Source organism: Pelophylax lessonae (assembly GCF_965119305.1).
Source record: "Pelophylax lessonae genome assembly, chromosome: 8".
Classification (NCBI taxonomy): domain Eukaryota; kingdom Metazoa; phylum Chordata; class Amphibia; order Anura; family Ranidae; genus Pelophylax; species Pelophylax lessonae.
In genome coordinates, this window is record NC_138775.1 from 253,623,398 (window position 1) to 253,645,857 (window position 22,460).

The following is a 22,460-nucleotide window of genomic DNA, read 5'->3' on the forward strand; positions in this document are numbered from 1 at the left end:
GAGCAAATACGAGTTTGATAAAATTTGGTCACATCAGGAAGTAACAAGAATCAAGTAATAAAGTTTGTTGTAGACGGAAGGGCTGTCAGCACTTTTTAGATGTTTAGACATTCAGTTACTAAAGAAAGGAACTGAAAGGGATGGAAATAGGGATGTGTCAAGTAGCTGTAAACCCTAACTGGATGACATTTAGTTTGCTAAAGCACTGCTATTTGCACCTTTTTATATTATTTTTTGCATTGTATATATTCATTGGCCCCATTCGCCACCAGCAACAGCCATGTTGGCCAAGGGCCTCATCCACAAGCCTCCTTGCTCAGGGATGAGATAGGGTACACACTCACGTGTAATGTGGAGAAAGTCCACTATCTTTGGTCACTCACATTCTTCAGGCCTAAGAACCACCTCTACTGTAGAAATAAGGATTGTCAATACAATCAGCCTTTTAACGATTTTTACTGTAGCATATAAGGGGGCTTGTGAATGGCTGTGTTGGCGCCAAACTGTGCAAGTCTCCCCCCCCCCCCCCCCCACATTTTCTTCACGTTTTCAGCTACCCACCTGCTGGTAGATGAAACCCTTTACTATATTGTGTCAAACTCCTGGCAGTAGGCCCACTAATGACATCGCTAGCCAAAGTCTTAATGTTCAAGAATAAAGGAATGTCCACACATAAAATATATCTTCCGCACTTTACTGTAACTTCTCAAAGGTGGCCGTGACTTCAAACATCACATTGACTTAAGGCCCGTACACACGAGTCGAAATTCGGCTGGAAATTTTCGTCCGACGTCCGAACTGCCGATTTTCGGGTTGTTAGTATGATGCTTCCGACAACCGACTCCGACTTTTCGGCCGAAAAAAATCTGGTGTGCAGGCTATAAAATTTTTGTCCTCCGTTAAAACACGGCTGATTTTTGTGCAGTCAGTACAGATTTCGACAGGGAAAAATCTTATGAGCAAGACTGGGCATGCTCAGAGAAGAAAGAAGACAAAGAAAACAAACAACACATGACATCACTTCTGAAGTAGAATTTTGTCGGGCGGGAAAATTCGTGTGCAGTCTAGGCACATTCCAACCAACAAAACACAACTCTGGACAAAAGATGGACGACCGGTCGGCGGAAATTCGTTGTGTGTGTACTAGGCTTAACTGACAGAATTCTTCGGTGAACGCCATACACAGGAGTAAACTTTTAGTAGTCATTCTTGTGCAGAACACCAGCACATAATCTGTAAGCCATCTTCCCTTATCACCTTATCATATTAGAGGACTCAGGCCTGGCCTGAAAGGCCTTTTGCATCCTGTTCATGGCCTGCAGGCAACCATAATAGAGTCAGGACAACAACACATGATCATACTGGTTATTGAACTACCTCACCTGGGAATGCAACTCTGTTAAGGGCCCTAGGACAGTAGCCGACTACATACGAAAAGCTCTGGGGTGTTTTGCTCTGATGCTCAAATTCCCTAGGCCCCTCCCATCCTGACATTTTTATGGACACTAACTCCATACATTTCCTCCTAAAGGGGCCTAACACCCAATTACTCCTATCCCTATACCATACTATATTGGGAACAGAGCCATCTAATGGCAGGCTAGCCAACTGCACCTGATAATCAGCAGAAGCATAATAAACAGTTCTTTGTCAACACATTCTCCACCTCCACAATTTCAGTCTTGACATCAATAATTCTGCACAGTGCAAGTCCAACATTAACATAGGATGACTGCCCAACTCTTTAATTTTCCTCAGAATAGGTCCCTATAGATAGTTTCTCCAATGAAGGCTGTTTTTGGGCTTACCAAAAAGGGTAGTAATCCCAGCATTCAAAATCTATGACAGGCTAAAATCTGCAGTAAATGGACGCTATACCAAACTGCACTCACCTTTAGAGCCATATGCGTTCAGGGGTGTATGCTTTGAACCCAGGAATTCTGCATTCAGGGGATGCGTCCCTGAATACACATTCCCCTAATCATGAGTACCACTCAGTACAGCATCAAGCCACCACACATTTCAGCCTGTCATAGATATTGACAGGCTGCTGGCAGTAGGATGGACACTGCACCTGTGCCACCTAGGTGCCTGAAAATGCCAGGATTTAACAGTGAAAGGCCAAATAGTCCATGTGCATATAGCCTGGGGGCCAGCAACCTGTTCATTACAGGCAGGTGACAGGTTGCTGGCCCCCAGGTAGGTAGATAAAGAACAGGTCCCTGCTTTTCTGACCCCCACTACTTAGGTACCCAGCCTCCACGCCCTCCTCCTCCACTGGCAAAGTTAACTTTTCAGGACATAGGGCAGTCCTAGCAACCAATCATCTGTTTGTTAATATGAAAAGTTAACTCCGGCAACTCTTGCCCTCCTTCCTGAGCTTTGCTTCCTTTCACTCTCTCCTCTTTGTACACAAATAGGTAGTAGACTGCTTAAGCTTGTGTGGGAGGTGTTGTGTAAGGGGCAGAGGACAATTCTATGGGAAGGGGGAAGGCGGAGGACACTCCTATTGGGTGGGGGGAGGGGGAGGAGGACACTGCTAAGAGGGGGATGGGGGTTGGTAGAGGACACTGGTATGGGGGTAAGGGGGGGCAGAGGACACTGATATTGGGGGGAAGAGGACGCTTGTATAGGTGGAAGAGGAGGGGACAGGGGACACTGCTATGGGCAGGGCTGGCGCCAGTATAAGGCTGCCTAGGGCGACATGCTGTGGGGAAGGAAAATCTGAAATCCCCAGTCACTTGCTGGAAATTCCGATTTTTTTTTTTTTTTTAAATACTCATCATCCACCTATCCCCTGTATTTTCCTCCGGCAGCAAGCTGAAAGCCAGCTTTCCTCTCCCTTCCTCCGGCATTCAGTTACTGCAGAAGGAAAATCCAGTGGATTGGTTCCAGTAAATGCCTCCCCCATTGCTCCTCCTGTCCTTGATCCTCTCTTTTCTGCTGCTCGGCCTCCCTGGGTGCTTCCCTTTCACCAAAGCCATCCAACATGCTCCTAGGCCATGCTCCTAAAAAATTGTAAAAAAAAAAAATCAAAAATAATATTGTAAAAATTAATAAAAATAAAAACTGATCTACCAACATCGTCCTCTGCCCTACTGACACCATCCACTGCTCTACTGACATCATCCTCTGTCATACTGACACCATCCACTGATCTACCGACAACGTCCTCTGCCCTACTGACACCATCCACTGATCTACCGACAACGTCCTCTGCCCTACTGACACCATCCACTGATCTACCGACAACGTCCTCTGCCGTACTGACACCATCCACTGCTCTACTGACATCATCCTCTGCCATACTGACACAACCCACTGCTCTACTGACATCATCCTCTGCCATACTGACACCATCCACTGATCTACCAACATCGTCCTCTGCCCTACTGACACCATCCACTGCTCTACTGACATCATCCTCTGTCATACTGACACCATCCACTGCTCTACTGACATCGTCCTCTGCCCTACTGACACCATCCACTGCTCTACTGACATCATCCTCTGCCATACTGACACAGCTCAATGCCCTACTGACATCGTCCTCTGCCATACTGACATCATCCTCTGCCCTACTGACACAACCCACTGCCCTACTGACATCGTCCTCTGCCCTACTGACACAGCCCACTGCCCTACTGACACTGTCCACACACCATTCCCTGCCCTATCAACCCTGTTCTCTGTTCTACTGGCTGACACTGTCCACTTGTAGGGTTGGCTAAGTTTAAATTTTTACAGTGACATTTGTTCTTTTATATTTTTCTAAGTTTTCCTTACTATTTAGTTAGGTCTTGCTAGTTAATTATTTTTTAATAAAAGGGCGCCGACCCCGGTGATCTTTGACCTCTTTCATGTTGTTCAGGTAGATCTCCACCTCTCCAAGGTTGCCTTCACCTGATATAGTGTAATGCTTTAACTTATTTGCTTGATAAGTATCCTCCCTTGTGTTTCTCCAACTTCATTATACACAACCTTAGAACCGACGCTTGTCATGTAAAACATGACTTGTCTCCGCTGTGTTGCAGGACGGGGTTCGGCATGTTCACGCATTTATCTATTCATCAGAAGGTGTTCATTTTTGTGAAGTGGAACAAAAGCGTGGAGGTAAGCTGATTTTCTTTTCTTTTTTTGTACCTTGCTATAAATTGTAATTATTTTGTATTGCAGTACACAATCAATGACAATAGAATGATTCATAATGCATTGTACGTACACACGCACCTTAGAACTGACATCTTTTAGCACATCTTCTTTTTGAGTTCTTAGAGGGTGATTAAAAGCAGTGTAATTCTGTGTCATTCTACTCAAAAGTGATGTTTTTATTTGTTTTATGCTTTGATAAAGGTAAAAAGTCTGCAGCATTCTACAGAGTACATCATTCATGTTCCCAAAGAAACTTTCAGGGTAGTTGGGATTCCGGACATCCACCAAGCCCCTGAGTTGCTTTTTGTATTATCTGGCTCTAGCTATATGGTCTGCCCTAACCCCAATTTTGCTGGACCGTTTGGTCTGCATTTAACCACTTTCCGCGAATTGATGTACCTGTACGTCGGCATCGGAGAAGTGGTTGTACCGGGATGATATGCAGCGGCAGGCATCATCCCGGTAAAGTACTTTACAGCCGGCGGTCGGCTTACAGAAGATAACAGCCAATGTGGCTCAGGAGCCTCTTGGCCGTTGTCCCAGCGAGCGGTCACGGCTGCAAATGAAAATGGTGTTTAAACTACACATGTGAGGTACTGCCACGCTTGCCAGAGCGAGAGCAACAATTCTAAAAAAAGACCTACGCTGCAACTCTAAACTGGTAACCGTTAAAAATGTTTAAAGCGTCGCCTATGGAGATTTTTAACCACTTCAATACAGGGCACTTTCACCCCCTTCCTGCCCAGGCCAATTTTCCCCTTTTAGCGCTGTTGCATTTTGAATGACAATTGTGCGGTCATGCAACACTGTACCTACACCAAATTTATGTCATTTTCCCCTCCACAAATAGAGCTTTCTTTTGGTGATATTTGATCACCTCTGGGTTTTTTCCTTTTTGCTTAACAAATAAAAAAAGACCGAAAAGTTTGAAAAAAAGAAAAAGTTTTTTTTGTTTATGTTATACAATTTTGTAAATAAATAAGTTTTTTCCTGCACTGATGAGCACTGATGAGACTGCACTGATGAGGAGGCACTGATGGGGTGGCACTGATGGGGTGGCACTGATAGGCGGCACTGATAGACACTGATATGTGGCACTGATAGATAGCACAGATATGCAGCATTGGTGGGCACTGATAGGCGTCATTGATGGGCACTGATAGGTGGCACTGATGGGCACTGATAGGCGGCACTGATAGGCGGCACTGATGGGCACTAATGGGCACTGATAGACGGCACTGGTGGGCAATAATGGGCACTGGTGGGCGACACTGAAAGATGGGAATGATGGACACTGGTGGGTAGCACTGATAGGGAGGGCACTGGCGGGCAGCACTGATGGGAAGGGCAATGGGGGGCTCCCTGAGCCCTGATTGCCATCCCTGGTGGCCATAGTGGGCATCCCTGGGGTCATAGGTGGGCATCCCTGGGGTCATGGGTGGGCATCCCTGGTGGTTCTTGTGGCACCCCCCCCCGAGGGTCTGCACTGGTAATCAATGATCTGATTACCAGTGCCGACCCCCCCCCCCCCCCGTCAGGGGAGCCGCCGATCGGCGCTCCTTTACTCGTTCTAAGGATCGATCGGAACGATCTAAGGAAAGCCGATCAACGGCTCTTCCTGTTTACTATGTGACCAGCCATGATTGGACATGGCTGGTCATATGGTAAAGAGCCTACGTCAGTACACCTACACCTCGCATCACCGATCGCCGATCTGCCCGCCCCCGGTCAGGATAATACACGTCCGGTCAGGATAATACAACCACAATCCCGCCGTCAATTTGCTATAGGGCGGGCGGGATGTGGTTAAGTACCGTAGTTTGTCGCCATTCCACAAGTGTGCGCAATTTTAAACCGTAACATGTTAGGTATATATCTACTCAGCGTGACATCATCTTTCACAATATACCAAAAAATTGGGCTAACTTTACTGTTTAGTTTTTTTAAAATGCAGTGAAAGGTTTTTGTTAAAAAAAAATTGCGTTTGAAAGGCTGCTGCTCAAATACTGCGAGAAAAAAAATATTGCAACGACTGCCTTTTTTTTCTCCAGAGTCTTTGCTAAAAAAAAAAAAAAAAAAAAAAAAATATATATATATATATATATATATATATATATATATATATATATAATGTTTGGTGGTTATAAGTAATTTTCTAGCTAAAAATACTGATTTTAACTTATAAACAACATGTGTCAGAAATAGTCTTGGTCCTTGAGTGGTTATATGTGGAGAAAGTTTGTCAAATAAAAAAGAAATCTATATACTGAATACTGTCATTATAGATATTAACCTCATACAGTTTCCAGAAAACAATGTGTATGGTAACTCCAGTTTTCAAATTCCTATGGGTAGCTGCACCCACGGCTGCCTCCAGAGGACCTTGGAAAAGGTTTACTTATTATAGAAATGAATGGGGACATGGCATTCATATAGAATATAAAAGGGGGCCTGCTAGGACCTTGTTACATTGCTGCAGCAGGGATGAAGGTAAGTAAAGGACTAGGCTGTCTGTAATCAGCACTGCGGGGGCATTTTTACTTTTTTTTACAAGAAAACCTTACCAATTACTAGCAATCAGTAAGAGATTTATAACTGTAACTGTAGCTGTTGCATAATGTATTCCAATTGCAGTGTGACCAGTTGAAGATGTTGACCGTTGAAATTGTAAAAGCATTGATTAGTAAGTGGGGTTTTGTGCCTTAGAAATTCACCTGTGCACTAGCCAATGAGAGTCTCTCAACAGACACTTACAGGGCATTCACTTACTTGTAGGTGCCCAGGAGGGGCATGGGTGACGCTCCAAGTTGAAGACATCGAAATACCTGGAAGTTTGTGGGTGCCTTGGGAGCACAGAAAGAGTTTGAGGGCAATAAGTCACTAAATAAAATTATTATTTTATGAATGATGAAAACATTTGCAGGTTTGCTCTAAACCTTTCATGGGGTACTTTGGCTGCTCCATCATGAGAAACAAGCTGCCCATGTGTTGAAGAATACATGGCTGGCCAACGCAATTCACTGAGTGTATATAAACAAAACAAAGCACAGGCAAACCTTGGAGATGCTTCTAACGCAGCTTTTCTCAACCTTTTTTTTTCTCAAAAGAACCCTTGAAAGAACGTTCAGGTCTCAGAGAACCCCTGCCAAGAATTATTATACCCACAGCTCATAGTACATTAGCATAGTGGGCAGTGGGAAGAATGCCCCTTACATTAATGGCCATTGGGAAACTTCTTTACAGATTGCTAGATCATTGATGTCATTGGTAACCTACCTGGGAGGCGGACATTGCTCATTGCTCAAGGAACTCTAGCAATTTCTGAAAGAACCCTAGGGTTCTGCACAACCCCCGATTGAGAAAGGTTGTTCTAGGGCAGGGGTCTTCAAACTATGGCCCTCCAGTTGTTCAGGAACTACAATTCCCATCATGCCTTGTCATGTCTGTGAATGTCAGAGTTTTACAATGCTTAATGGGGTGTGTAGTCCTGCAACAGCTGGAGGGCCGTAGTTTGAGGATCCCTGTTCTAGGGGATGACCTTGAAGATGTATAAGCTAAGCTACAAATTCCTCTGGGTACTCTGGGCAGAGATGTAAAAATGTCAGATGGCACCCATGAGAGAACGCATCTGTCAGGGAAAAGCATAGCAGGTATCAAAACCCTTGTGACAAGTTGTTTGGTAGTGTGCTGCTCAGGCTCAATAGATGGGGGGTAAACAAACTAGTTCATCCACAACGGCTGCCAAGAGTGCAGGCAGGGATTGGAGTCTATCCTGGCTCCTACGATGTACTCAAGAGGAGGAGGGGTGACCCCCGAATGCCACACATCTAGGTGTCCTGTGAGGTGAATGGAGTGGCAACCTCAGCCTGGACTCCAATCAGGCCATGCGCAACGTGTTTTGCTCAGCCCCCCCCAGCTTAGTCATGGGGATAGGGAACTCAAGCATATGGGGAGTATTTAGGCATCATCGGTCATTCACAAAATTGATGTGAAGGGGTGGCCGGTGTGTATAATTGTCAATAGTGTATGCTAGGAGGGTGAATCTGTTAACATAATGGGATCAAGTGTGCTACTCCCTGTGTTATACAAAAATGTGTGATAGGTGTAGAGCAGAGTGCATGGGCGCTTATACTCCCAATTGAACTTATTAGAAGGTATCAAAACCCTCCTCTGCACAGATTGCCAGCCCTCCGCTGTAAGCAATTCCCACTGTATAGGCCAGGCACCTATGGTTTGGACAGGCCAAATCTAATATAATTCAGCGATACTGCCAAGCTGTATTTGGAATTCTACAGGCTAACAGTGTTTATTCTGCCTATGCCTTTCACCCAAATTGTGTTCATTCAGCCAAGATCAGAATAAACAACCCAGAGGACAGAACACATAGGGACCATCATGCCGAATGTGGGTCAGAAGTACAGAGGTAATGAGTAACCGGCCCAAAAACTGGAGCACCTGATCACACAAATAGTAACTAAGCTGGTGCCTTCTACATTGTAGATATACAGTAGACCATGTGTTTAGAAAGGATTATGGGAGTATTAGGAATTTTTATTTTATTGTATTTATCAGTGCCATAGTTATTATATTAGTTGTAGTTATTGCAGGTAACTGTCTCATGCAGACAGGGTTTCTAAACACTTGTTTTACAGACGTTTGGCTTTTTTTTTTCTTTGTAGCCTGTAAAAGCGCCTCTATGTTAGCCTATGTATCTATGAACACATAGGCAATTACAGGCATATTATAAGAACAGCATTTACAGGCTGAAAACAAAAAGAACATCACAAGCGCGTTCAGGAGGACCTAAAGAGCAGAAAAACGCTAGACATGCCTAAACATGTGTAAATGCACCTAAATGCTAGAAGCGCTTAGGCAAGTTTGAACGTTAATGCATTTCAATGAACGGAATAAATTAACATTCTGGACAGTGGAGTTCGTTACTGCTTAAACAGACCTTTTGTCCTGCCAGGAGACAAGGAGTTCAGAGGTGCTAAGCAGGTGCCCTGTGTGCAGGGCCACTGATAGGGGGGGACCACCAGCCCTCTTGTAGGGGGCCCGAGCACACAGGGGGGCCCACACAGAGAGGGGGATTAGTGATGGACAACAAATACAGAAATCTTCCTCCAGCACTTGAATCTGATCTGTCCCTCTCCCTGCTATCAGCCTTTATCTGTTGAGAAAGAGACAGTTGTCCCTCACTAATCCCCCTCCCTTGTGTGGCCTCCCCCTCCCAGCACTTATCTCTGCTCAGGAGTTTATTTGTAAATTATAACTTTGTTCCTCTCTCTCTCTGTCTCTCTGATCACTGAGCTCCAACTGCCCAGCCTGTATCTTTTTCTCATCTCATTTTCTTTTTTATTTACACAAGTCGCTCCGACTTAGAAAAAGGGTCCTGAGCTACTTTGGGGCGACCTGCATTGACTTCAATGATATGAAGTCCGTGCATGCCGCTCCGAGGTCGCGGTGCGAGCTGCGCCCAGCGACTTCACAGGTCGCCCCGGCAAGTTGGGTCGCGCCTATGTGAACCGGCTCTTAGCAGGAATTATGCGAGTTATGTTATATTTGTGTCTGATAATAGTGATATAATAATGATTTTGTTGTAATTTTAGCTAAATATATCTTTAATATTTTCTTGGGGGGGCCCTGCCAGGTAGTCTGTACGGGGCCCGTGATTTCTAACAGCAGCTCTGCCTGTGTGAATAAGGTCTAACAGTTACTGTACCCATTAATGGCATAATTATTACAGGCAGTAGTGTTATAGTTGCCATATCCATCAAAAAATCTAAATAATCTAATTCTATGTAAATTGTTTTACTGTATATATCAGGGGATTTGTAGTTTGTAGGTCTGTCCAGCTACCTTTGCCATTGAAATAACTCTGCCAGGCCAGCCAGGATAGTGTAGTCACTAAAGTTGCCCACCTCACGCAATATAAAAACACTGCATTCCACATCTAAAAAAGCATCTGTTGGGAAAGTTACAAAATATACCCATTTCCAGCAGTGTCTATGTGAGAGTGATGTAACAGTCCTTCCGCCGAGATCTTGAAAATGCTGAGGATCATGTATCTCATGAGATGTTGCAAGGACACTGTTCTAGAGTCTTGCCCTGAATTTTGCAGGAAGGACTGTGATGTCACCTTTTCCAGTTCTGAATCCAGGTGTAAGGTAAGTCTATTTAACTAGGTAGAAGGTCTGCTATATCGGTATCACCTCTGTACCCCCCTCCTGTTACTTGGACAATGCAAGAGAAGCAACATACTGATAAGTCACCAACTTTGTTCACTCTACTATTTCTGCTAGAACCTGATTGGGCCCTAGTGCTGCCCTGCTCTCTCCCCGGTTATTTGCTGTTGAGTAGATGATGGTAGGGGACTGATGTCAAACCAGATTCAGGCACACATTCTAGCTGTATATCAAATACATTTTTTATTAATATACAACCTCATTAAAGTAGTACGAAAGGTAATTTTCTTTTAACAACCTACTAATAATTTGCAGCTTCATTAAAGTAAACAATTCCTTACTAGACATTATGAAAACCATTAGTAATTGATTTTTGTCCCTCCTGCATCCATTGGCTGCCGTGTGCTGCTTCCCTGAACTTCTTGTTGGGGAACGCGCACAACTATTGCTAAAATATTAGCTTCATTGGGATGACATGTCCCCTTTACTTAACCACTTTAAGACCAAGCCTATTTTTGACACTTGGTGTTTACAAGCAAAAAATGGATTTTTGTAAAATCTTACCGTAAAATCCTTTTCTCTTAGCTCATTGACAGACGTAGTCCTCGGTGATACAGCACCTTCGGGTTATGTTGCCTCCACAGGAGCAGGACTAGACAGGAAATAAAAATGCTCTGGCCACACCCCAGGGGCAGTCCCCGAGGGTATATCCTCTCTCTCTCCGCCACAGCAAATCAGTTATGTCACAAAAGCAGTGCTTAGAGAATTTAACCCAACCCAACTCAAAAACAGAGGGGCGGGGACTACGTCTGTCAATGAGCTAAGAGAAAAGGATTTTACGGTAAGATTTTACAAAAATCCATTTTTCTCTATCGCTCATTGACAGACGTAGTCCTCTGTGATACAGCACCTTCGGGAAGTCCCAGAGCAGTATCACAAATGAGGGGTGGGAAAATGGAAATCAAATCCCAATCTAGAAGGTCCAACCGGTGCCAACTAGAAGTTTACAATGCTCATCCTTAATGATGAGACTCAACAAAAAGAAATTTTTCAAACAGAAAAAAACCCTCGAGGTAGACCACCGGTCTCCTCAAATTGCGGCCTGCAAAACCTTGCGGCCAAATGAGGCATCCGCCGATGCCGTCACATCAATTTTATAAAATTTTGTAAAGGTATGTACCGACGACCAGGTGGCCGCCTTACATACCTGGACCACTGACGCCTGATGGCGAAAGGCCCAGGAAGTACTGAGCGCTCGAGTGGAGTGCGCCCTAACAGGGAACGGAGGACTCTGACCCTTAAAGGAATAAGCCTGTACCACCGTCTGTCTAATCCATTTGGCAATAGTCGCGGCAGATGCAGGCAACCCCTTTCTGGGGCCATCCGTGATCACAAAAAGTGAATCCGTCTTACGGAATGATTCCGTAGCTTTCAGGTATACCCTGATTGCCCGAACCACATCCAAGGAATGCAACGCATGTTCCCGATGATGATTGGGCTGAGGACACAAGGAAGGTAGTACAATATCTTCATTCAGATGAAAATCTGAAACCACCTTAGGAAGAAAGGATGGCTTAGGATGAAGTACTACCTTATCCCTATGAATCACTAGGTATGGGGACTGGCATGATAATGCAGCCAGTTCTGACACCCTGCGGGCAGAAGTGATAGCCACAAAGAAGGCCACCTTCTGGGATAAAGTAAGCAAGGGAATCTCCCTGATGTTTTCAAAGGGAGGTTTCTGTAGAACCGACAAAACTAAATTAAGATCCCAGGGCGGTAAGGGCACGCGGACTGGTGGAGCCAGGTGCCGCACCCCCTGGATGAAATTCCGCACCAAGTACTTGGTAGCTAAAGGTTTCTGAAAGAAGATTGCTAATGCTGAAACTTGACCCTTGATGGTGCTCAAGGTTAGTTTCTGCTCAACCCCTTTTTGCAAAAAAGCCAATATTCGAGTCACCGAATAGGTACGTGGAGGAAATCCTAAAGATTCGCACCACGCAATATAAGTCTTCCATGTGTGATAATAGACCTTGCTGGAAGTCGCTTTCCTTGCTTTAATAAGGGTAGGAATGACTGAAGCTGACAACCCTCTGTCCTTCAGTACTTGGGTCTCAATGGCCAGGCCATTAAAACCAGCGACTGTAAAGCACGATGGTAAATTGGTCCTTGAGACCACAGACATTCCCTGAGACGAAGTTCCCACGGAACGTCTGCGACTAGCATGTCCAAGTGGGCCAGGCCGGCTTGACGAGGCCAGCCTAGAATTTCTAGGACCACTGGCGCTGACTGGATCTGAACCAGGCGTCCCTAGAGCTATCTGGCCCGACCATCCGAGAAAGTCTGGTCGTTTTCTCTTCCCACACATTTATCAGATACCTGATTCCTATCAGGAAGGGTGATCTTTTCTGGTTGAACCTCAGGGACCGAAGTCACCCGGCTAGAGGCTTCTTGGTCTGTCTGGTCAACCAGATCCGATTCCTGTGGGGAATAGAGACTAATCTTAGGAAAAGGTAAAGGAAAAGATCTATTCAGGGAACGGTGACTACCGCTCCCTGTAGTACTTAAATGTTGGAAGGGAAGAATCGCACCGGTAGTAGTAGTCGATGCTCGATCTAATGTCCTGAATACCGGTGAAAACGTCCCCCCACCCTCAACCCGGGTGGGGGCGCACCTTCAGGCTGTGTAATCCTTTGCTTCGGGTTTGGCTGAGTCGGTCCTCTGTTTGTCCGACCAGCCTTTCTTAAACCCTCCTGGAGGAGTCTTGCCTTTCCCGCTTGTTCCAGCCGGGCGTACGAACCCTTTATGGGCGGTAAAGAAAGGTCCTCGCTTGTTGCGAGGTCCCTTAGCTTTAGCAGCCTGTGGCAAGAAAGTGCTCTTGCCCCCAGTGGCATCCTTAATAATTTCATCTAGGGTGGCCCCAAATAGACGATTCCCCTGAAAGGGGAGATTCGTCAAGGTCTTTTTGGAACCTAGGTCAGCTGACCAGCATTTTAACCACAGCACACGTCTGAGGATTACCGCTGACATAGATACATGCCCTAATAGGGGGGTAGCATCCAAGGCTGCGTCACAGACAAACTGTAGCCCTTGTATAATCTGTTCCATCAAATCAGATGTTCCCTGGGGGATATATTTTCCCCTTAGGTCTTGGCGTACCAATCTCGCCCATTCCGTTAGTGTCTGGGAAACAAGACCAATAACAATTACTGGTCTAAATGCTGACCCTATCAGGGAGAAGATAGTGCGGGACTCCGCTTCCATCTTTCGATCCACCGGATCCTTAAAGGACGAAGTGTCCTCCACTGGGATAACCGTGGCTTTATTCAGCCTGGAAATAGGTGGATCCACCACTGGTGGTACCGTCCATTTCTTAATGAAGGATTCCTCAAATGGATAGCGTCTAGCAATATGCTTGGAAATCGTAAAGGTACGCTTAGAATGCTCCCATTCTCCTTTAATTTTATTACCAAAACACTTGGGTACAGGAAAAACCTTCACCGTTTTGATGGGCTTGTTAGTACCAAAGGGAATCTCTGTTTCAGTTGCCTCTGCCGGTAAAACCTCAAGTCTTAAGGTTTCCCGCACTGCCACAACTAGTGCGTCCACCAATGCTTCTTCCTGAATTATAGCGGGAGAAGGAACGTCCTCCTCACTGTCTGAGGGAGCTTTACCTGAGGTAACAGCCCTTGCAGAGGGACCTGCAGCTGCAGTGACCATCTCTGAATCTGAGTCAGAGGTGTCAGATAATATAGGGGTAGGCGGGGGTCGCTTCCTTGACCCCCGTCCCTGACAGGCTGCCTCCACCCGAGCCACCAAAGACTCCAAAACTGCTGTAAATGCATCCATACTCTGTGCACCGGCGGGTCCCGTGGCCCCCTCGAGGGAAACAGGTGGGGGAATTTGTGTGGCAGGGTCCATGATTATTCCAGTAACTTCCCGGATAATACAATTCAATAAAAAAACTTTTTTTTTTTTTTTTTCAGACCCCCAGCTCCACAAAAGCCCCTTAGTGTTACCTGCTAGGGATCCCTATCGATCGAGAGAGAGAGAGATAGACCCCCAGGCTCACCACTTGATGCTCAGAGTTTAACTGCAACAGGTTAAAGCGCTGTCTTCACAAACAGGAAGTCTTTTGGCTGGCTGCCCAGGAAGAAAGGAGGCGGCTCCGCCCCTCTGCACGCCTTCCGGCGCCTCCCCTAGCTCCACGAGGTGTTTGGATCACCTCAAACATGGCCGCCCCCATGCTGGAGACACGAGGCTACGCCAAAATGGCGGCTTGTGCGATCCAGCAAAAAAAATGGCGGCGGCCTGTACCGAATAGCGGCGTGCTGCAGAGCACACAACACCTTCTCTGCATGGGGATTTGGCGTGGTTGGCGGTACCGGCCCTGGCGGACCGCATGGCCGTTCGGAAGGCCTGCTATTGCTGGAGATTTGACTAGGAAGGCAGTCTACATGTCCGTGGCTTCTGACTGGTAGGTACTTTATTATTATCACAGTAAGATTCCCATACTGCCACTGATTACAATCTTTTTAACATGTATACAATTAGATTGTTAGCTCCCAAACCAAGCCTCCTGGCTTTTTGCACATAAAATCACACTCAAAGTAGGGGGATCTGTGCCATGTTATAGGATAGAGGGGGACTCTATCTTACCATACAGAGAGGGGCTCGCGTTCACCACAAGACCCGTCAGGGGAAAAGGGGGAACATACTACTCACCATACCGGAACCAGACGGGCACCAACTCCTGACAGTACCCCTCTCCACCGGGGCGGGAGGGCTGTCGACCAATACAGACGCCGTGACTCATGGTCCTTGGCGTTTCAGCGAGACGTTTAACTCGCGGGGTCAGTCCCCCAGTGGGACTATGTCGCGGCCGACCCAGCGCGGAGCTATGGCCTGCACGCGCTCGTAGGCTGAACTGGGGTGACCACCGGATCTCAACATCCAGCCCGTCGCCCAGTTCAGCTTTCTTGCTTGAAGATCTCACAGGAACACTGGAGAAAAAAGCTGTCTAAAAAATCTTTTTAAGAAAAAAATCTTGCCAGGACCGAAGATCCCAGCAAGGTATCTAGGCCCTTACTCCTGACTAGACAGAAAAAAACTGATTTGCTGTGGCGGAGAGAGAGAGGATATACCCTCGGGGACTGCCCCTGGGGTGTGGCCAGAGCATTTTTATTTCCTGTCTAGTCCTGCTCCTGTGGAGGCAACATAACCCGAAGGTGCTGTATCACCGAGGACTACGTCTGTCAATGAGCGATAGAGAAAATCTGTTTATTTTGCTAGAAAATTACTTAGAACCCCCAAACATTATATATATATATATTTTTTTTTAGCAGAGACCCTAGAGAATAAAATGGAGATCGTTGCAATATTTTTTATGACACCGTATTTACGCAGCGGTCTTCCAAACGCAATTTTTTTTGAAAAAAAAATCACTTTTTTTAATTAAAAATGAAAACAGTGAAGTTAGGCCAATTTTTTCCATAATGTGAAAGAGAATGTTACGCCGAGTAAATAGATACCCAACATGTCATGCTTTAAAATTGTGCACGCTCACGGAATGGCAAAAAAAACGTTGGTGCTTAAAAATCCCATAAGCGACACTTTAAAAATTTCTACAGGTTACCATCTTAGAGTTACAGAGGAGGTCTAGGGCTCATATTATTGCTCTCACTCTAACAATCGCGGCGATTCCTCACATGTGTGGTTTGAATACAGTTTACATATGTGGGCGGGACTTCCGTATGCATTCGCTTCTGCGTGCGAGCTAATGGGGACAGGGTGTTTTTTTTTTCCTATTTATTTTATTATTTTTTTTTATTTTTACACAGTTTTAAAAAAAAAATAAAAATTGATCATTTTTATTCCTATTACAAGGAATGTAAACATTCCTTGTAATAGAAATAGCCATGACAGGTCCTCTTTATTGTGAGATCTGGGGTCAAAAAGTCCTCAGATCTCACATGTACACTAAAAAAGAATAAAAAATTGTTAAAAAAAAATCGGCTCTTTAAGCCGGTTGCTAGGCAACGACGTTTGACGTTGCTCCGGCCCTCCAAGACCATAGAGTCGAGTGAGGGCCATCTTCATGTCTAAGAGGATCCGGGACCGGATTGTTTTCCCCGCTGCCGGCGGGTCTGGTAAGCGGGGAAAAGGATCGGGATGCGACGGGAGGTGGGTTACCTCTTCCGGTGCACCGTAAGATCCGCTACTGGGACCACCCTTACCTGAAAGCCGATCGCCCGCCATTTTCAAAAATACTGGGTTATGGCAGCTATCTGCTGCCATAACCCCGGTATTTAGCTTCAAACGACCAACGTAAATCGGCGGTCGGTCGGTAAGTGGTTAATTTACTCAACCTTTAACATCCAAGTGAAAGATATAACACAAAAATGTCCGGATAAAAAAAAACTTCAAAAAAAGAATCACTGTGAGTTGGAAAAAGGATCACCCCCTTATGTCAGTATTTTGTTGAACCACCTTATGCTTTAAATACAGCCTTTAGTCTGTTGGGATATGTCTCTATTAACTTTGCACATCCAGGCTTTGCAATATTTGCCCACTCTCCTTTGCAGAATTGCTCACGTTTAGTTACATTTTATGGTGACTGTTTGTGGACTGCAGTCTTCAAGTCATTCCACAGATTTTTAATGGGGTTTAAGGCTGGGCTCTGATTAGGCCATGCAAGGACATTCACCTTTTTCTCCTTCAACTACTGTGTAGTTATTTTTTTTCTGTGTGTTTTGGGTCATTGTCATGTTTGAAGGTAAACCTTCTTTCCATTGACAATTTTCTGCCAGCAGATTTTGCCCCATCCATTTTCCTTCTATCCTGACAAGTGCTCCAGTCCCTGCTGCAGAGAAACACCCCAATAACAGGATATTACCCACCTCCATGCTTTACTGTAGGAATGGTGTTATTTGGATAGTGAGCTGTATAGGATTTCCTCCAGACAGATCGTTTGGTGTTGAGGCCAAATAATTCAATTTTAGTCTCATCTGACCATAACACCTTTTTCAATGTGGCCTCAGAATATTCAAGGTGTGTTTTGGCAAAGCTCAGTTGTGATTGCATGCGGCCTTTCTTATGGAGTGGCTTTCTTTTTGCAACCCTCCCATACAAGCCACATTTGTGAAGAATTTGTGATATTGTTGTCTCATGTTGTCTCATGCACACAATGACCACTCTTTGTCATAAATTCCTGCAACTACTTCAGAGTTGCTGTAGGTCTCTTGGGAGCCTCTCTGATCAGTTTCCACCTGGCTCTTTCATCAAGTGTTGAGTGACGTCCTGATCCAAAGAGGGTCTGTGTTGTACCAAATACCTTACACTTCTTAATAATAGACTTTGCTGTGCTTCTAAGAAGTGATAAAGCCGTTGAGTTTTTTAGTATCCATCTCCTGACTTGTGCCTGTCCACAACTTTATCCCGGAGATCCCGGTGACAGTGCTTTGCCACCCATAGTTTATTGTTTGCTTCAGTTGCACTACCAGGGACTGAAATGCTCCAGGAAAGATCTTTTCATGCTAAACTAATCAATATGACCACAGCTGATCAAAGTTGAAAGTGAAATGTCCTTGAAAAGGTGATTAGCTACACCTGATTGAGCTTGCAAGTCATTTTTAGAGGGGGGGGGGGTGATCCTTCTTCCAACTCAATTATTCTGTTTTTGATTTTTTTTTTTAATTGATGTTTTATCTTTTACTTGGATGTTATAAGTTGCACTAGTAAATACAGCTGGATAAAACAAAAACTGTACCTGTCTTAGTTTCATGCTGCCAAGCAACCATTAGGGATTATTTTAAAGGTTGTGGTTCTTTTCTATACCCGCTGTATGTATTAATACCATCTTTATTACCAACCAAAGATTTGTCTTTATGTTCTTTTTTCTGCATTGTTTTGTCCGGCTTGTATAGGTCAGCCAGTGATTCACTCTGGGATCAAAGAACTTCGAGTCTTGAAGACAACACAGTCCGGGTTTGAAGGGTTTTTAAAGGATCAGTTCACAACACTCCAAGATGTGAAAGACCGCTGCTTTTCCACTGTGGTCAACTGCAAGTGGAGATACAACACCAATCAAGGGGTTAACTTTGATTCTAAATGGTGCGTAAAGAGACTTACATGACCAGCGCACAGAATTTGCTTAATGTTCCTACAGAAGATTGTAGAAAGGAGGTTTAGTAATATAAATTCATAGAATAATCACAGATGCCCTTTCCCTGCTTTTTGTTGTATAAAACACAAGTTTAGTTAAAATAAAATAATAAATCAGCACAAGGGACGGTACTTACCATCAATGTGAAGTGTCCCTTGTGCTACTGGCTGAGGTTTTGGTTGAAATTGTCTGCCATCTAATCCCCCCTACCCCCACAGCGGTAATCTTTCTGTGCCATTGGGGTTAATACCAGTCGAGAGACCCGTCATATGTACTTGTCAGAAGTTCCCACTCCATCGTTATGGCAACTTGTCAATCGGAGGACAATCCAGAGGACAAAATGGCGCTTAACTCCTCCCCATCACTTCATTTCTGGTCTGGAAATCATGCAAGATATCAGCATTAGGTGATTCCCATGGACTCGTGTCATAGATGACAGTTATCTGTAGTTCACTGACACTGCCTAGGAACCAAAAGTGCTGCATAAAGAAATGGCAAAGAAGGCATTTTGAAAAAAATAAATAAATAAATTGCCATTTAGAATAGCATTGCAGATGGGCATGAGAATGATTGTACATTAAAAAAAAAAAAAAAATGGGTGGAACTCTGCTTTAAAGATTCTGCATTGTGCCTCGGGAGTCATCTCTGCTGGATGCCCTATTCAAGGAAAAGTACAAGTAGCCACAGTACTAAACTGTCTTCATCTATAGACAGTTTGTCTAACTGTCAACTGATGGATGCCTAACCACTCTGAGATTGGTTTGTATCCCTTTCCAACCTTATGCAGATCATGTACTCCTGATCAAATGTTTTCAGAGAGCCCCTTTTTGAGAGGCATGGTTGACATCAGCTGATGCTTCTTATAAACAGCGATCTTAAAATATAGGCCAAAACAATGAAAATAGTACCACTCAAATGCCCTCCAAACCTGTGTCTGTTGGATCAGCATGTGAAAAGAATGGTGCAAGTCAGACAGAATTGGCTTGTTAGGCTCCAGTCTGCACTCAGACACAGATATCCTGTTGCATAAATATGAATGAGATGGGTGAAAGATGGCTTCAGCTTATGTTCTCCACCTATAGAGAACTCCTTAGACAGGTTTCACCCTTTTCGGGGCTTAATCCTACTTTTTCCTCCAACTGTGAATGTTTAATGTGTGAGTTTAATGAAGACATGAGAAATTAGAATTGTTTATGTGGTATCAGGTTTATGTGGTATCAGGTTAAGCACAGTATCTATTGTTGTGAATTCGATGAGGATCAGAATCAAATTTAATGCCAAATTACTGCAGAAAACCAGCTACATCCAAGTGGTTCACATACTTTTTCTTGCCACTGTATGTGTAGGAGTTTGTGTATTTGAATGTAATTAGTAACTGAGATGCTGCTGGGCTGGGTAAATAATGGCACAGCTGAAATATGTCTCCTTCTTGGAGAATATACTGCTCCAGTCTCCTTTCAGTGCCGGTTGCATGGCCAAAATTCTAGGCCACATTTAAGACATGATCTTTGCTAAAGGAGAGGATCAACCACTCCAAAGTTAAATCTCACCTTCGACAAAGATCACATGACTAATGTAATTAATGTAATTAGCTTAAAATCCTGTGTGATATTTTTTTTCTTAAGGCAAATTATGAAGGAAATAATCATGGATATATTTGCTGGACCTTATGACAAAGGAGAATACTCTCCATCCGTCCAGAAAACTCTTTATGACATCCAAGTGTTGGGTCTCAGCCGGATTCCAGAGGTATTCTCATCTGTCCAAAAGTTAAAAAATAATGTTTACCCCCGACAACTTTTCAGAACGAAAAAGCATGACAAATATGCTCCACCCCTCTCATAACCACGCCTTACCTCATATATTGTATAATAAAGCGGACAGGGCAGTAAAACGCATAGAACCCCTTCCACAAATTACTTTTTTTTGGATGGAATGGTGAAAAGTTAGGGTTAGAGAGGGGGGAAGGGTTAGAACCACTTTTAACCACTTTCAAGTTTTTATTGTTGTCTTTGTCTCCATTAGGGAAATGCACCTTCTCCAATTGTCCTGATCTCCAATATCACTGGGAATGAAAGTATAGGGAAAAATTCAAAATTTTGGACCAGAATGGGAATAAAGGAGAAATCTTCCAATGGGGACACCAGTTCTGGTGACGGTTTCCCAAGAGAGATTTCCCCTTACATTGGAAATATATTCTCTCACTTCCTTTTGAGCCTCCAAGACAGGAAGTAAAGACACAGATGGTAAAATAAAACACTGGCAACAGTTTTAACCATTGCCGACTCTATCCAACTGTATCTGCAACAGGGTCACAGACAGCAATAAAAAAATATAAATTAATATTAAAATATTATTGGGGTTTTTTTTTTTTTTTTATAAATTATAAATTAACTTATACATTTTAAATTATTATTGGCATTTTTTTTTATAAATTAAAAATGAATTTATACATTTTAAATTAATATTAAAATATTTTTGTTTTTTTTTTATAAATTATAAAATAACTTTCTTGCTTACTGGCATTTCTTTCCTGCCAATAACGCCCTTGCATGTTAGCTTATGTGTCTATGCACATAGAGGAGTTTAGAAGCAGGGGTGTTTAGAGACACAAAAAAAAAAAAAAACTCCACAGCCAGTCCAGAAGCAGCAGACTTTTGGAAGAAAAAAAGTTTGACGCGCCTACGCATTAGGCACATTTAGAGTTTTTTCATTTCAATGGCCAGAATAAATTATTATTCTGACCAATTAAATGAATTGCCGCCCAAGTGCTTGACGCACCTAAACACGCTACATGAGTTTACAAGTTTCGACCATTTTTTTTTCTGCCAGGAGGAAAAGAGGTTTAAGAAAGTTAGCAAACGCCCATTGTGCATGAATTGTCGCTTCCTCTACTCTAACAAAAAAAGGTTCAGTTCTGTATGTGGAGATTGAAAAGCGAGTAAATATTTCTCCAATGGAGCCCTGAACAGCAGAACAGGACTGGGATTTGAATCATTCCCTATGCTATTCAACCACTTAAGCCCGGAAGATTTGGCTGCTCAAAGACCAGCCACTATTTTACGATTCGGTACTGCGTGATTTTAACGGACAATTGCGCAGTCGTGCTAAGCTGTACCCAAACGAAATTGATGTCCCTTTTTTCCTACAAACAGAGCTTTCTTTTGGTGGTATTTGATCACCTGTGCGATTTTTATTTTTTGCGCTATAAACAAAAAAAGAGCGTCAATTTTAAAAAAATAACAATATTTTTCACATTTTTTTTATATGAAATTCTCAAAAAATAATGTAAAAATCAAAATTTTTTAACATTTTAGTCCAATTTGTTTTCTGCTACATATTTTTGGTAAAAAAAATTGCAATTAGCGTATTTTGATTGGTTTGCGCAAAAGTTATTGTGTTTACTAACTACGGGAAAGATTTTTGTCATTTTTATTGTTTTTTTTTAACTAGAAATGGTGGCGATCTGCGATTTCTTTTGCGGGACTGCGACATTGCGGCGGACAGATCGGACCCCTGACTGACATTTTTGACACTTTTGGGAGAACCAGTGACATTACTACAGTGATCAGTGCTATAAATATGCACTGTTACTGTAATAATGACACTGGCAGGGAAGGGGTTAACCCTGTGGGTGATCAAGGGGTTAAATGTGAGCCTAGGGAAATGATTCCAACTGTGGGGGGGCGTGGCTTCTGAAATGACCATAGAGACATGTGATCCTATATAGAAGGATCACAGGGGCTCTGTGATCATTCCAGGGAGAAGTCACTGGTACCCCCAAAAGTGTAAAAAATGTCAGTTAGGTGTCCGATCTGTCCGCCGCAATGTCGCAGTCCCGCAAAAAAACGCAGATCGCAGCCATTACTAGTAAAAAAACAAAAAAACTATAAAAATGATATAAATCTTTCCTGTAGATAGTAGACACGATAACTTTTGCGCAAAACAATCAAAATACG

General features: G+C 43.8%; 1 protein-coding gene across 2 annotated transcripts in view; it reads left to right on the forward strand.

Moving 5' to 3' along the window:
- Positions 1–22,460, forward strand: part of LOC309561397 (uricase-like) — a 33,722-nt gene that overhangs the window by 10,191 nt on the left and 1,071 nt on the right. For both annotated transcript variants that reach the window (XM_082265278.1, XM_082265279.1), the window contains exons 4-6: positions 4,035–4,113; positions 18,263–18,449; positions 20,127–20,250. In XM_082265278.1, the coding sequence (XP_082121404.1) occupies positions 4,035–4,113; positions 18,263–18,449; positions 20,127–20,250 (390 nt within the window). The remainder of the gene's footprint in view (positions 1–4,034; positions 4,114–18,262; positions 18,450–20,126; positions 20,251–22,460) is intronic.